Below are 13,610 nucleotides of genomic sequence, written 5' to 3'. Positions count from 1 at the left end.
GAAAGGGTCCCTCCCCATATTCTGAAAGAAAAAATGCTGCACAAGAAGCCAGGAAGAATCTGGACAGACAGCCTTGCTGGGTTTCCCACTCAGTCTATCAGTATGAGATCATCTTTTGTCCAATCACATTTCTACACAGTTGTCAATAATGCCTATGTAATGAAGCCTCCATAAAAACCCAAAAGGACAGCATTTGGAGAGCTTCCAGATAGCCAAACATATGCGTGCTCCTGGAAGGTAGAGTACCCAGGAAGGACATGGAGACTCTCTACTCCTTCCCTCATACCTTGCCCTACACATCTCTTCATTGTATCCTTTGCAATATCCTTTATAATACACTGGGGTAAATGTACGTAAGTGTTTCCCCAAGTTCTGCAAGCCACTCCGGCAAATTAATTGAACTCAAGGAGAAGTTGATTGGTCAGAAGCTCTGGAAGAGTAGACTACTGACTGGTGTCCGAAGGTGGGGTGGGGTGCAGTTTTGAGGACTGAGTCCTCGATCTGTGGGATCTGATGCTACCTCCAGGGAGATAGTATCAAATTTGAATTAGAGGACACCCAGTTGGTGTCCACTGGTTGCTGGTGGGGAAAACCCCACACACGTTTGGTCACAGATGTCTTCATGTTGACTGTTACGGTGTGAGAGCAGAGGAAAACATGGTTTTAATGTTTTTCCCAAATAACTGGTGTCAGAGAAGTGAGATTTGCTAAAAAGGCCCTGGCTCACTGAAACATGTGATTTGGGAAGAAAAAGGATAAAAGGGTAGAAGATGAGAAACCTTTGTTCTGGTGTGGCCACATGGTCACCCAAGGTATGAAGCCATAGCTGCTATGCTCTGTTATTAAAGGTAAAAGTTATCAGTGGAATTTAGAGAGAGTTCCAACTCCTGGGGAATTGGTTCACTGGCTGCTTAAGGAAATGCAAACTAATAAGAAAAAAATGAACTGGCTGTTACAAATAAATAGCCATAAAACTAGCTATTATAAATAAATAATCCCTTAATTACTGTTATTTATAATAGCTAAAATGAAATTTAAAGAGAGTACTGTGTTGGTCCTTGAAGCTGGATCAACCTCAGATCTCGGTCTGTTTGAGCTCAGGCTGCTGGCCTCAAAGCCACCCTCCAAGGACAGAATTGTGCAGGGACAACAAAGTACTTCTGAGACATGTGGTTACCAAGAAGGCAGTCAATGTGGAAAAAAGGCAAAACGAAGTAACTGCACCCCACCCCACCTCCAGACCCCAGCCAATAATCCATGCCTCCAGCTGACCAACCAACTTCTCCTTGAGTTCAATTAATTTGCATAGTGTGAAGGAATAGTTCCATTTTGTAGATTGGTATCCTTAGCTTCCTAAAGAATCTTTACTAAAATGGATTATGAGAGTAACTACATTAGGGGCAGTAGCTTTGGTTTAAATGCTACAGTGGAAAACACGTTTGGGTTGATGTAGGACACAGGGCTCACTACTAAGCAATCTCAGACATCTATACATGATTGAGACACACAGGATGTTATTCAAAGGGAACAGCCAGCATAGTGGACTGAATAAAAGCCACTGTATGATCTTTTTACTCTGGGAAGGGAGATTGCCCAACTCTCCCCAGAAATGCCAAGCAGAACAACCCAGATGAAGCAGCTGATATGCTTCATATGCAAGCTACGTAAGACTAGCTTTATGATGATAAGGATATTCGCCCGATGAATGTGTCTGTTATTTACGAGGTTACAGTAAATGCTGTAGTTAAGGGGGTCCCTTCTACAAAGGTCCATGAAATGAGCAGCTATGGGGGTACTACAGCAGTGCTGAGAAGGGCTAAATCTAGACATTCCTCTTGCACCTTCTCTCAAGCACAAAATGCCAGTAAGAACTGTTCTTTTTGTCAGCAAGAGTCTGAGACTTCCAATGGCTATGTGGCAGTTTCCCTAGTGGGAAGACTCTGAATGTAGATGGTAAGTGAGACTGATGCTGGTAGCCCTGGGGGGCTACAAATGGGTCTTGACAGGAATAATCACTGACTCTGAAGTGAGCTTTCCTTACCTAGTGGAAGATGCAAATGCTCAGAGTGCCATTTAAAAAACAAACAAACAAACAAAAACCAAAAAACAGAAAATATCGCATGGATTTGGACAATCATCATTTTTTCAGAACGAGAAACACATTGTACAGCCTACCATGCCCAACAAAGGGGAAAAAAATCCTCCTCAGAGTAACAGTTTGATGAAGGAGTAGGATGGGCAATTAAAACACTGGTTGTATAAAACACGGGAAGATAAAAGAATGAAAGGCTGGCTTGCATGCTTTCACGAGTGTGTGCTCACATTCAACAAGAGTGGGACTAAAGAAGCATCTCCTTAGATTTTTCTTGTTTTTCTGCTTCATCTGGGAAAGAGGCGGTTGGGGAGGGTGCTGGTATGACTATCCAATTCTTCCCAAGGGAGTAGTACACTGGTATAACAACTATAATTTTTTTCTTCCCCAGATGACCTCAAAAAGAAAAAACTTTTTTTCTCTCCCCTACCAGATGCAGTGGTCCTAGGACTAGGGCTGCAACTGCAAGTGCTGGAAGCAGGGATGATTTCTAAGCAAGAAACTGTAACTACATTTTTAAACCTTAAGTCAAAATTCCTAAGGGCATGATGGGGGTGGGTTGTACCTTCACTCTATCTAGCAAAACTGGGGCTAAGAGTGAATGCAACTACTTTTCCTGGCCATAAAAACAGCTCACTAGTTCTGCACCCATGTAATTTACCCTATCTAAAGGGAAGTGGACTGAGGAGGAGGTACTTGCTAGACTAGAATTGTTGTCTGCAATCTAAACCAGCACAGTGGCAATTCTTAATGTGCCTTCCAAAGGAGGAAAAGTTTGGGAACTAATGGAGAGAAGGAATAGCAGCTGAGGGTAAAGATAGGAATAAATGGGTTATACATTGAGGGAAATCCAACATTACATTAACACATTTAAAGAAGCTCACAGCAAGAGATGACACTGTCTTGAAGCTCACTTATAAGAGATGCTCAAAAGGTAAAAGTTGTATGTTTGCGGAGACTGGTCCTGCTTCTGGAATCTGACAAGACTGAAAGGAAGCCTGCAAACTTGAGTGGTCTCTCCCTGGGAGACATATTCATACACATGATAACGAACTGGACTAATTACTAATGACTGAATGGGATTCTAATAACATAGCAGTATGTTTGAGTTGTATATTCTTTTGATGATGTAAAGGATCCATGTTTGAAAGCCAGGGCGTGGCCTGTGACATGATTTTATCTTTTATGTGTGTGTGTGTGTGTGTGTGTGTGTGTGTGTGTGTGTGTGTGTGTGTGTAGGTTTTCGTCCATGGTTCCTGACTTATTAACTACCACAGCCCTTGGTGTAGTCTTTTGTTATAATGTTGGGGTGCTTTAGGTCTCAGGAGCAGGTCACAGGAGCAAGCCTCAGGAAACAGAATCTTTCTCTCTAACCTTCTCCTGTCTTCCTTTTACCTGCCCAAGGCAGGTCTCTAATCTGACTGTGAATCAAAAGATCCTCATTCCAGAAAGGGTCCTGCCCCATACTCTGAAGGAAAGAATGCTGCACACAGAGGCCAAGAAGAATCTAGACAAACAGGCCTTACTGAGTTTCTCACTCAGTCCATCAGTATGAGATCATATTCTTTTTGTCCAATCACATTTCTACACAGTTGTCAGTAATGCCTATGTAATGAAGCCTCCATAAAAACCCCAAAAAAACAGCATTCGGAGAGCTTCTGAAAAGCTGAACGTGTGGGAGTTCCTGGAGGGTGGTACACCCAGGGAGGACATGGAGGCTCTGTGCTCCTTCCCCCACACCTCGTCCTACGCATCTCCTCATTGTTTCATTTTCCCTGAGTTCTGCAAGCTGCTCGGGCAAATTAATTGAACTCAAGGAGAAGCTGGTTGGTCAGAAGTTCTGGAGGCATGGATTACAGGCTGGTGTCTGAAGGTGGGGTGGGGTGCAGTTTTGGGGACTGAGCCCTCGATCTGTGGGATCTAATGCTACCTCCAGGTAGATAGTGTCAAATCTGAATAGAGGATACCCAGCTGGTGTCCACTGCTTGTTTATGGGGAAAAAACCCCACACATTTGGTCACAGAAGTCTTCTGTGTTGATTACTGTGGTGTGAGAGTAGAGGAAAAACATGGTTTGAGAGTTTTTCTGTAACAGTAGTTACAGAAATGCGATACAAATCCTGGACTTCTGACTCTAACACCTAAATATTACAGGGAAGCAATATAATACTTCAAAGCACAAGCTTATTAGTCAGAAATACTTGACAGGTTTGACTCTCAGGTCCTCCATTTCCTACCTACATAATCTTTTTTCTTGGATTGTTTCTTAAACTTTTTTGTGTTACTATAAAATTCCCCAAACAAAAAGAAGTGCTAATCATTCCATTATCAACCACAACGGTTCTCAACACAGAATATCAAAATCACCGATAAAGCCTTCCCAAATAAACATATATCGGAGGTAAGGTATACAAACAGTTAATTACAAACCTTACAATTTTATGAGAGATAATAATTATGTTGGGGCATATAGAGTAATGCAAGAAACTTTTACAAAACTCTGGACAGAAAATTAAGGTACTTTTTACTTGTGTTAACAGCATTTTAATTTCTTTAGATTAATGGAAGTTGACTAGTGATAGAGTAGGTCAGAGTGACATTAAACTGTCAGCAGTCTTCTTTCTGTTAGCTTTTTATTCTACCACCTTACACAATCATCTTATCTCTAATAGTAAATCCTCAATACTTTCTATTCTGTTTAATGAATATTAAACTAGAAATCAGGTAAACAAATTCAATTTCTAAATTTTTTACTAAACAGTCATAAAAACCTCACAACCTCCTCATCCCAGTTTCTCCAAATCTAGATTTGCCATCTCTTAGGATAATCAACTGTATTTTATAGATTGTTGAGAATACTCTGAAGAATGCTACATAAAGCATTATTTCTGAAGCATATATCTAAGTCAGTTATATTGAACAGTGTTAACAAGGAACAGTAAATAACTGGCAGATGTTGCCACTTACACTGCACGATCATGGTAGACATTACTAATTTACCATACATTCTTTTTTCTGTTTTGTTTTTTTGGAGACAAAGTCTTGCTCTGTCGCCCAGGCTGGACTATAGTACAGTGGCGCCATCTCAGCTCACTGCAACTTCTGCCTCCTGGGTTCAAGCGATTCTCATGCCTCAGCATCCTGAGCAGCTGGGATTACAGGCCTGCACCACTATGCCCAGCTAATTTTCATATTTTCAGCACAGATGAGATTTCACCATGTTGGCCAGGCTGGTCTCGAACTCCTGTCCTCAAGTGATCCTCCCGCCTTGGCATCCCAAAGTGCTGAGATTACAGACATAAGCCACCACGTTTGGCCTATCATGATATTCTTTTCTGCTAAACATGAAAACTACAAACACATCTCATACATGAAAGCTCAATTTACAAAGAAAGAAACATGTAACCAAAAAAAAAAAGTCAACAAGTTTGACATCAATGTGTATTGAATAAATCTAGAAGAACTTAAGAAAAAAATGAATTCAAGTAATGAAACCCATCCTAATTACCTAGAAACACATAGATATAAAAAAAAAAACTGTGGCCACACACGGTGGCTCACGCCTGTAATCCCAGCACTTTGGGAGGCTGAGGTGAGTGGATCATGAGGTCAGGCGATTGAGACCATCCTGGCTAACACGGTGAAACCCTGTCTCTACTAAAAATACAAAAAATTGGCCAGGCATGGTGGCTGGCACCTGTAGTCCCAGCTACTTGGGAGGCTGAGGCAGGAGAATGGCATGAACCCAGGAGGTGGAGGTTGCAGTGAGCTGAGATGGGGCCAATGCACTCCAGCCTGGGTGACAGAGCAATACTCCGTCTCAAAAAAAAAAAAAAAAAAAAAAAAAAAAAAAAAAAAAAATTGTACAAAAAAAATGTGGCTCTTTATTTGGTAATGTAAGAAAAAAGTTTTAACTTAAAAAGAGATAAAAAGCCAAAACAGCCAATAACAAAACTGTACAGAATCACACTCACTTGCTTTCTTCATCCAAAAGATGAAGCAGTCCTGTTGGTTTTTTGCTAATAAGATTTATGCAGCAGGTATTATCAATGTAATCTATGTTGTGCCAGCTGATACCTTCAGTTCTATATTCCTCCTAGAAAAACCAAAAAATAAAATAACAATTTATTCATCTTGCAGAAAATAGGTATATAATATAGACTGAAAAGCTTTTACCCTGCTTAAAATTCTAAGATTTTAAAAATCACCAATCCACACAATGAAAGAATGTATAATTTCAGTTGTACAAATCTTAATACAATGTATTTGTTTTCTGTTAAAAAGACATGCCACAAATTTGTTTTGTTAGAATCCTAGTTCTAAGTTCATTCTAATCAAAATGTAGGGCTAGATTTGTTTTAGTCTCACTATCTGATGATTCCACTAAGTAAAAACATACAATGAACAAAGAAGGCTAATATCTCCTACATGACTTTAAGCCATCAAAAAGGACTATATTTTTCCTGGATTATCAACAATGAATTTAATGAAACAATTTCTGGGAAAAGTGGGACCCCATCACCCTCCAGTAATTATATGGAATTCATACACACTTAACTTTGGCAAAATAAAATCTTTAGGACATTTTTTTTTTAAAGAAAAGGTTTTGAATTCTAAGGTTAAAAAACTCGAGGTTCAGGTCTTGAGTAACTACTAAAAATCATCTTACAAAGCGCTCCATTTTTTCTTATTCTTTCCTGTACTGAGATATATTCTTCTATTCATCCTTGTGATACTTTTACTTTTTAGACGTTTTTTTTTTTAGGAAAAAAATGCATCTGAGAATGTAAAGGAGATATGTTTCTGCACTGCAGTGATATTTAGGCATCAAGTAAAATACCCCATGTACCCAACTGTCTTAGCATTCACTTATAGTACTTGCACAAGTCAACTGCCAATCTGCAAATAGTGATTTTGAAATTCTTTTTTGTTGTTTTCTGATTTTGAAATTCCATCATTCTTTCTGTATTCATTATTATCCAGTAAAGAAGAATGAACCCTAACATAAACTATAGTTACTCTAACTAGGAAAGGTAAATACTTCTTTTCTTTTAATTAACAATTTCACATGCAAGAAATAGTCATATAAAGGTCACTCCCCAATGGCAGTAAGAAAGGTATTTCCCCCCAATTTTTTAAAGCATGAAAAATATACACACTAGATAGTATGAGCTTAATGATTTTTATAGGCATTACTAGAAGTCCAAAAGTCCTCCTCATCATCTCTTCCCAAGGACTACCCAAACCCTCCTACCCAAAGTCAGCTTCTAATACAATTAATAAGATTCCCCTATTTATAAATAGTATCTAAATGGAATCACATAACACATACTCATTTTGTCTCTCTCTTTTCTTTTTTCATTCAACTAATGTTTCAGAGACACAATCATTTTGTTGGATGTACCTGAAGTTCATTCATTTTAATTGCATTGTGAAACAACACAATCACTCAGCTACATATTGTCTATGGCTACTTTCTCAATGTAACAGCTGAGTTGAGACATATGGCCCAAAAAGCCTTAAAAGATCTGGCCATTATAGAAAAAGTGTGCCAAACTCTGCTACAAAGCATTAGTTCTAAAACTTTAACGTACAACGGAATCACACGACGGGCTTGTTAAAACACAGAGTATTGGGACTCCATCCCCAGAATTTCTGCATAAGTAGGTACAGAGTACTTAGAATTTTCATTTCTAAAAAGATTCCAGGTGATGCTGATGCTACTATTGAGGAGAGAGAAGGAATAAACTTTGAGAATCACTGCTGTAGAGTATTCCATTGTATCTGTATACAATAACTTGTTCACCCATTCTACTTTTTTCTTTTTTTTTAAGAGACAGGATCTCTCTTTGTTGCCCAGGCTGGTCTCGAACTCCTGGCCTCAAGCAATTTCAAGCAATCCTCCCACAACACCGGGATTATAGGCACAAGTCAAGCCCCACTCTACTACTGATAGACACTGCTCTTAATTCTAATATTTGGTCATTAAAAATAACATCTTATGACCATTTCCACACAAAACTTTCGGTGTGCATTTATACCTATTTTTGAGTGAAAACACAGGATTATAAACTACATGTTTAACCACAGCAGATAATGCCAAACAGCATTCTGATGTGGTTGTGGCAATTTACACACACATCCCAGTGTATGTCCCTATAGACATATCTCTCCAATATTCGTATTGTCTGTCTTTTTCATTTTAGTCATTTCAGTGAATGCCTACTGGTGTCTCAATGTGATTTTAGCTTTGATTTCCCTGATGAATAACAAAGAAAAAACATTTTCCTATGTTTACTGCCCATTTGGATTCCCCCTTGTATGACATGCTTGTATTCATGATAAAAACTCTTGGCTGGGCACAGTGTCTCACATCTGTAACCCTAATGCTTTGGGAGGCCTAGCTGGGAGGATCACTTGAGGCCATGAGTTTGAGACTAACCAGGACAACATATTGAGACCCTGACTCTACAAAAATAAAGAAAAAAATTAGCTGAGCATGGTGGTATGCACCTGTAGTCCCAAGCTACTTGGGAGGCTGAGGCAAGACGACCTCTTGAGCCCAGGAGATCAAGTCTGCAGTGAGCTATGATTGCGCCACTGCACTCCACCCTGGGCTGCAGAGTGAGACTCTGTCTTAAAAACAAAAAACAAACAAACAAGCAAAACTCTCGAAAAACATTATTGCCTTGTTCTTAGTCTCAGAGGAAAAGCACTCACAGTCTTTTTCATTCAATAAGATATTACCTGTATTTTGTAGATGTCCTTTATCAGAAAATCATTTTCTACTCCTGGTTTAAAAGAAAAAAAGGAATAGCTATGCAATTTTATCAACTGCTTTTTATATATCTCTAGAAATAATTGTGTTTCCTCCTTATTTATTAACAGATGATTAAATTGCTTGATTCAGTTAAATGTAAAGCACATGTTGAAAAAAAAAATCTCCCTTTGGTTACAATGTATTATCCTTTTGTACATATTGATGGATTTTGTTAATATTTGTTTAGAATTTTTGTATCTGTGTTTATGAGTGAAACTGACCTGTAATTTCCACTTCTAATATCCTTAACAGATGTGTGTATCATTGATATCCTGGCCCCCTAAAATGTACTGAGAATTGTCCTTTTTTCTATTCCACCTAACAGCTTATGTCAGACTGATACTCTTTCTTCTTTCCATGTTGGTAGAATTCACCACCATGGCTTGCAATGTTCTTCAGGGAAAGGTTTTAAATTACATATTCAATGTCATTAATAGTTACAGACACAGATTTTCTATTTCTTCTATGTCAGTTTTGAAAAGCTCTTTTGTTCGTATCATTTGACAAGTCTATTAACATAAAGTTATTCAGTGTGTCCGACTATCTTTTTAATATGTGTAGGATCCGGAGTAATACCCTCTATCACTGGGATTTTGGTTATGTATATCCCTCTCTCTGTCTTGTCTCTCTCTCTCTCTCTCTCTCTCTCTCAGATGAATTCCTTGAGGGGTTCATCAATATTATTAGCCCTTTCAAAGTATTACTTTTGGTTTGGTTGATCCTCTCTCATGGTATATTTGTTTTCACACTTTTATTAATTTCCTCTTTTATCTGTATTATTTCATTTTCTCTACTTTCCTCTGGTTTAGTTTGCTGATCTTTTTCCCAATTGTTGACAGGGATCACTGATTTTAAACAAAAATCTTCTAAGAGCTATGAAATGTTCCTCTAAGTATTGCTTTAGGCATTTCCCATAGTTTTAATATGTAACATGTCATTAAGTACAATATATTTTCTAACTGTTCAACCTCTAGGCTATTTAGAATTTTTTTTGTTGTTGAGACAGAGTCTCGCTGTGTCGCCCAGGCTGGAGTGCAATGGTCCAATCTCAGCTCACTGCAAGCTCCGCCTCACGGGTTCACACTATTCTCCTGCCTCAGCCTCCTGAGTAGCTGGGACTACAGGGGCCCACCACCACGCCCGGCTAATTTTTTTGTATTTTTAGTAGAGACGGGGTTTCACCATGTTAGCCAGGATGGTCTCGATCTCCTGACCTCGTGATCCGCCCACCTCGGCCTCCCAAAGTGCTGGGATTACAGGCGTGAGCCACCGCGCCCAGCCTAGAATATTTCTTAATTTTTAATCATATAGGTATTTTTCAGTTATTTTTTAGTTATTGATTTCAGGTATAATTTTATTATGGTATTAAAATCTGTGTCATTTCAATCCTTGGAAATCTGACTTTCACTTTATGGTCCAGGATATAAACAAATTTTGTAAATATTCCACACAAACTTGAAAAAAAAAGTGCATTCTGCAGCTGTTGATGTGGTGTTCTATACATATCAGTTATATATTTGATTTTTATTTTATTTTTTTATTTCTTTTGAGACGGATTCTCGCTCTGTCGCCCAGGCTGGAGTGCAGTGGTGCAATCTCGGCTCACTGCAAGCTCCGCCTCCCGGGTTCATGCCATTCTCCTGCCTCAGCCTCTCCGAGCAGCTGGGACTATAGGCGCCCACCACCATGCCCGGCTAATTTTTTTTGTATTTTTAGTAGAGACGGGGTTTCACCATGGTCTCGATCTCCTGACCTCATGATCCGCCCGCCTCGGCCTCCCAAAGTGCTGGGATTACAAGCGTGAGCCACCACGCCCGGCCTGATTTTTAAATCTTCTATATCCTTAATTGATAAGGTTTCAGGCCTAAGGGCAGGAAACTGACATTCTGCTCTGAAGGACAGTCAGTGATGGATGCCCACAAAGGTACTAATCTCATCTTCTAGATATTTTAAATCTTCTATATCCTTACCAGCTTTTTGAACACTTATTCTATCGGCAAGTCAGCATGGTATGTTAAAACATTCCACTATGATGGTAAATATATTTTTCTTCTTTGAGTTTTATTCATTATTGCTTTATATATTTTGAGGTTATGCTATCAGGTGCTTGTAAATTTTGAACTGTATACTACTTCCCAAGGAAGTGAATAATGCTAAAGGGTAGCATTATTAAATATTCCTTTTTATCTCTAGTAATGCTTGAAATATGATATTAATATAGCTACAACTGCTTTTTTTCTTAAGGTTTACTAAATCTTCGCTCATCCTTTTAATCTTTCTATATACTTATACTTACAATGTCTCTCATAAGCAACAATCAGTTTAGTTTAGTTTTGTATTGTATCTAGTCTGACAATCTTTACCTTCTAGTTAGAGCAATGAATCAATTATATTTAATGTAATCACTAATATATATGAGATTAAATCAAACACCTTACTACTTGTTCTTTGACTTTCATGGCATTCCTTTTATTTCTTGCTTTCTTCTGGATTGAGTGTTTTTATTTTACTTATCCTCTGTATTTTTTTTTAAGTTTTATATTATTTTACTATTTTTGGCAATTCTAGAAAACATGTATCCTTAACTTACCACTAACAGAAATAATATCTCTGTAACTTGGCATTTAATACAAAGATCTTAGGGTATCTTAAATTCTATTTACTCCTAACATATGCTATTACTGTCATGTATTTTAGTTATATTTAAACATTAAATAGTTCTGCTTTTTATTTTCTTTTTTTTTTTTTTTTTTTTTTTTGAGATGGAGTCTCGCTCTGTCACCCAGGATGGAGTGCAATAGCACGATCTCGGCTCACTGGAACTTCCGCGAACCCTTCCCGGGTACAAGCGATTCTCCTGCCTCAGCCCCGAGTAGCTGGGATTGCAGGCGCCTGCCACCACGCCCTGCTAATTTTTGTATTTTTAGTAGAGTCAGGGTTTCACCATGTTGGCCAGGCTGGTCTCACACTCCTGACCTCAGGTGATCCACCTGCCTTACCTCCCAAAGTGCTGGGATTACAGATGTGAGCCACCACGCCCAGCCTAAATAGTTCTATTTAAACCATAAAAGTTATTTTTAACTTTGTCTAATTAATATTCATTTAGATTCAATGACTTTTTTATAATTTTCATTGCTCTTCATTCCTTCCTATACCTGAGCTACAATTGGAAACAACTTGCTGCCTAAACAATATACTTTGGTTTTAAGGAAAATATGCCATTGTCTCCTAGCTTCCACTATTTCCACTGAAAGGCTGACTGCCAAGTCTTATTGTTGCATCTTTAAAGATAGAAATGTCCCTGACTTACAATGATTCAACTTTACAATGGGGTGAAACTGTCATAATTTCTACAGACTTTATCTTTGCCTAGGCTGGTGATATGTGGTACATGAGATATTCAACATTTTTACTATAAAATAGGTGTTGTGTTAGATGATGTTGCCCAACTGTAGGCTAATGTAAGTGTTCTGAGCACATTTAATGTCCTGCACATTTAAGGTAGGCTATGTCAAGTTATGATGCTTGGTAGGTTAGATGTATTAAATGCATTTTTGACTTAAAATATTTTCAACTTGGCAAGGAGCATCTGTAGTCTCTGGTTTCCTCTAGCTGCTTTTTAGACTTTTTTCATTGTCTTTGGTTTACTATAATTTTCTAGGTATAAATATCTTTGGATTTAACATGCCCTGGATTCTTAAAGAGCTTTTCAAATGTATGCTTGTTGCGTTTGTTTTTTTGTTTTGACAGTTTTGGAACATTCTCAACCATTACGTCTTCAAATATGGCTTCTAACTTATTCTACGTCTCTCACACACATCTTTCCAAAATTCCTATGGCACATGTTAGACCTTTTCACTATGCTCTTAGAGTATAAGTCTCTTTCTTATCTTCATTCATTAGGCTCAGTATTTTCTTCTGGTCTATCTTCCAATTTACTAATTTTACTAACCTGTATCTTACTATTAAAAACCATCTGTGTCTTCTCAATTTCACAGTACTTTTTAGTTCTAGGTTTTCCCCAACTTGGGATTTTTAAAAGTAATTTGTAGTTCTTTAATAAAAATATTGCACCTTATTTTTAAAAATTTCTTTGAAAGCGTGGTTACTTTCCAGTCCATGTCTAGTGCTAATATCATTGGCTGGATCCACTGTGGTACTATTATCTCATTTCTCTTGGGATTTTGTTTTTGTTGTTGTTGTTGTTATTGTTGTTGTTGAGACGCAATCTCACTCTGTCACTCAGGCTGCAGTGCAGTGGTACAAACTCAGCTCACTGCAACCTCCACCTCCTGGGTTCAAGCAATTCTCCTCCCTCAGCCTCTTGTATAGCTGGGATTACAGGCATGTGCTATCAAGCCCAGCTAATTTTTGTATTTTTAGTAAAGATGGGGTTTCACCATGTTGACCAGGCTGGTCTTGAACTCCTGACCTCAAGTGATCCACCTGCCTCAGCCTCCCAAAGTGTTGGGAATACAGACGTGAGCCACCATGCCCGGCTACATTTCTCGTGGTTTTTATTCATGCTAGTTTGCCTCCATGTATGTCTTTATGTCTCTGTCTCTGTGTCTCTCTTTCTCTCTCTCTCCCTCTCTGTTCTGGACTGTTAGATCCTGTATATGAAAAATTATAAAGATAATTTTAGCAGTTGGATGATGTCTTCTTTTAGTGGAGATTGTGTTTGCTCTTGGCAGGTGGC

At 38.4% G+C, this 13,610-nt stretch overlaps 1 protein-coding gene across 5 annotated transcripts in view; it reads right to left on the bottom strand.

The window, feature by feature from the left end:
• MYO9A (myosin IXA) overlaps nucleotides 1–13,610 on the bottom strand; it is a 300,363-nt gene that overhangs the window by 145,041 nt on the left and 141,712 nt on the right. For all 5 annotated transcript variants that reach the window (XM_055277888.2, XM_055277886.2, XM_063638792.1 and 2 more), the window contains exon 12: nucleotides 6,066–6,187. In XM_055277888.2, the coding sequence (XP_055133863.1) occupies nucleotides 6,066–6,187 (122 nt within the window). The remainder of the gene's footprint in view (nucleotides 1–6,065; nucleotides 6,188–13,610) is intronic.

This window comes from Symphalangus syndactylus, chromosome 5, assembly GCF_028878055.3.
Source record: "Symphalangus syndactylus isolate Jambi chromosome 5, NHGRI_mSymSyn1-v2.1_pri, whole genome shotgun sequence".
In the NCBI taxonomy this organism is placed as follows: domain Eukaryota; kingdom Metazoa; phylum Chordata; class Mammalia; order Primates; family Hylobatidae; genus Symphalangus; species Symphalangus syndactylus.
Note: the sequence above shows the minus strand (reverse complement) of the source record. Positions and strands in the feature narration are given on the sequence as shown.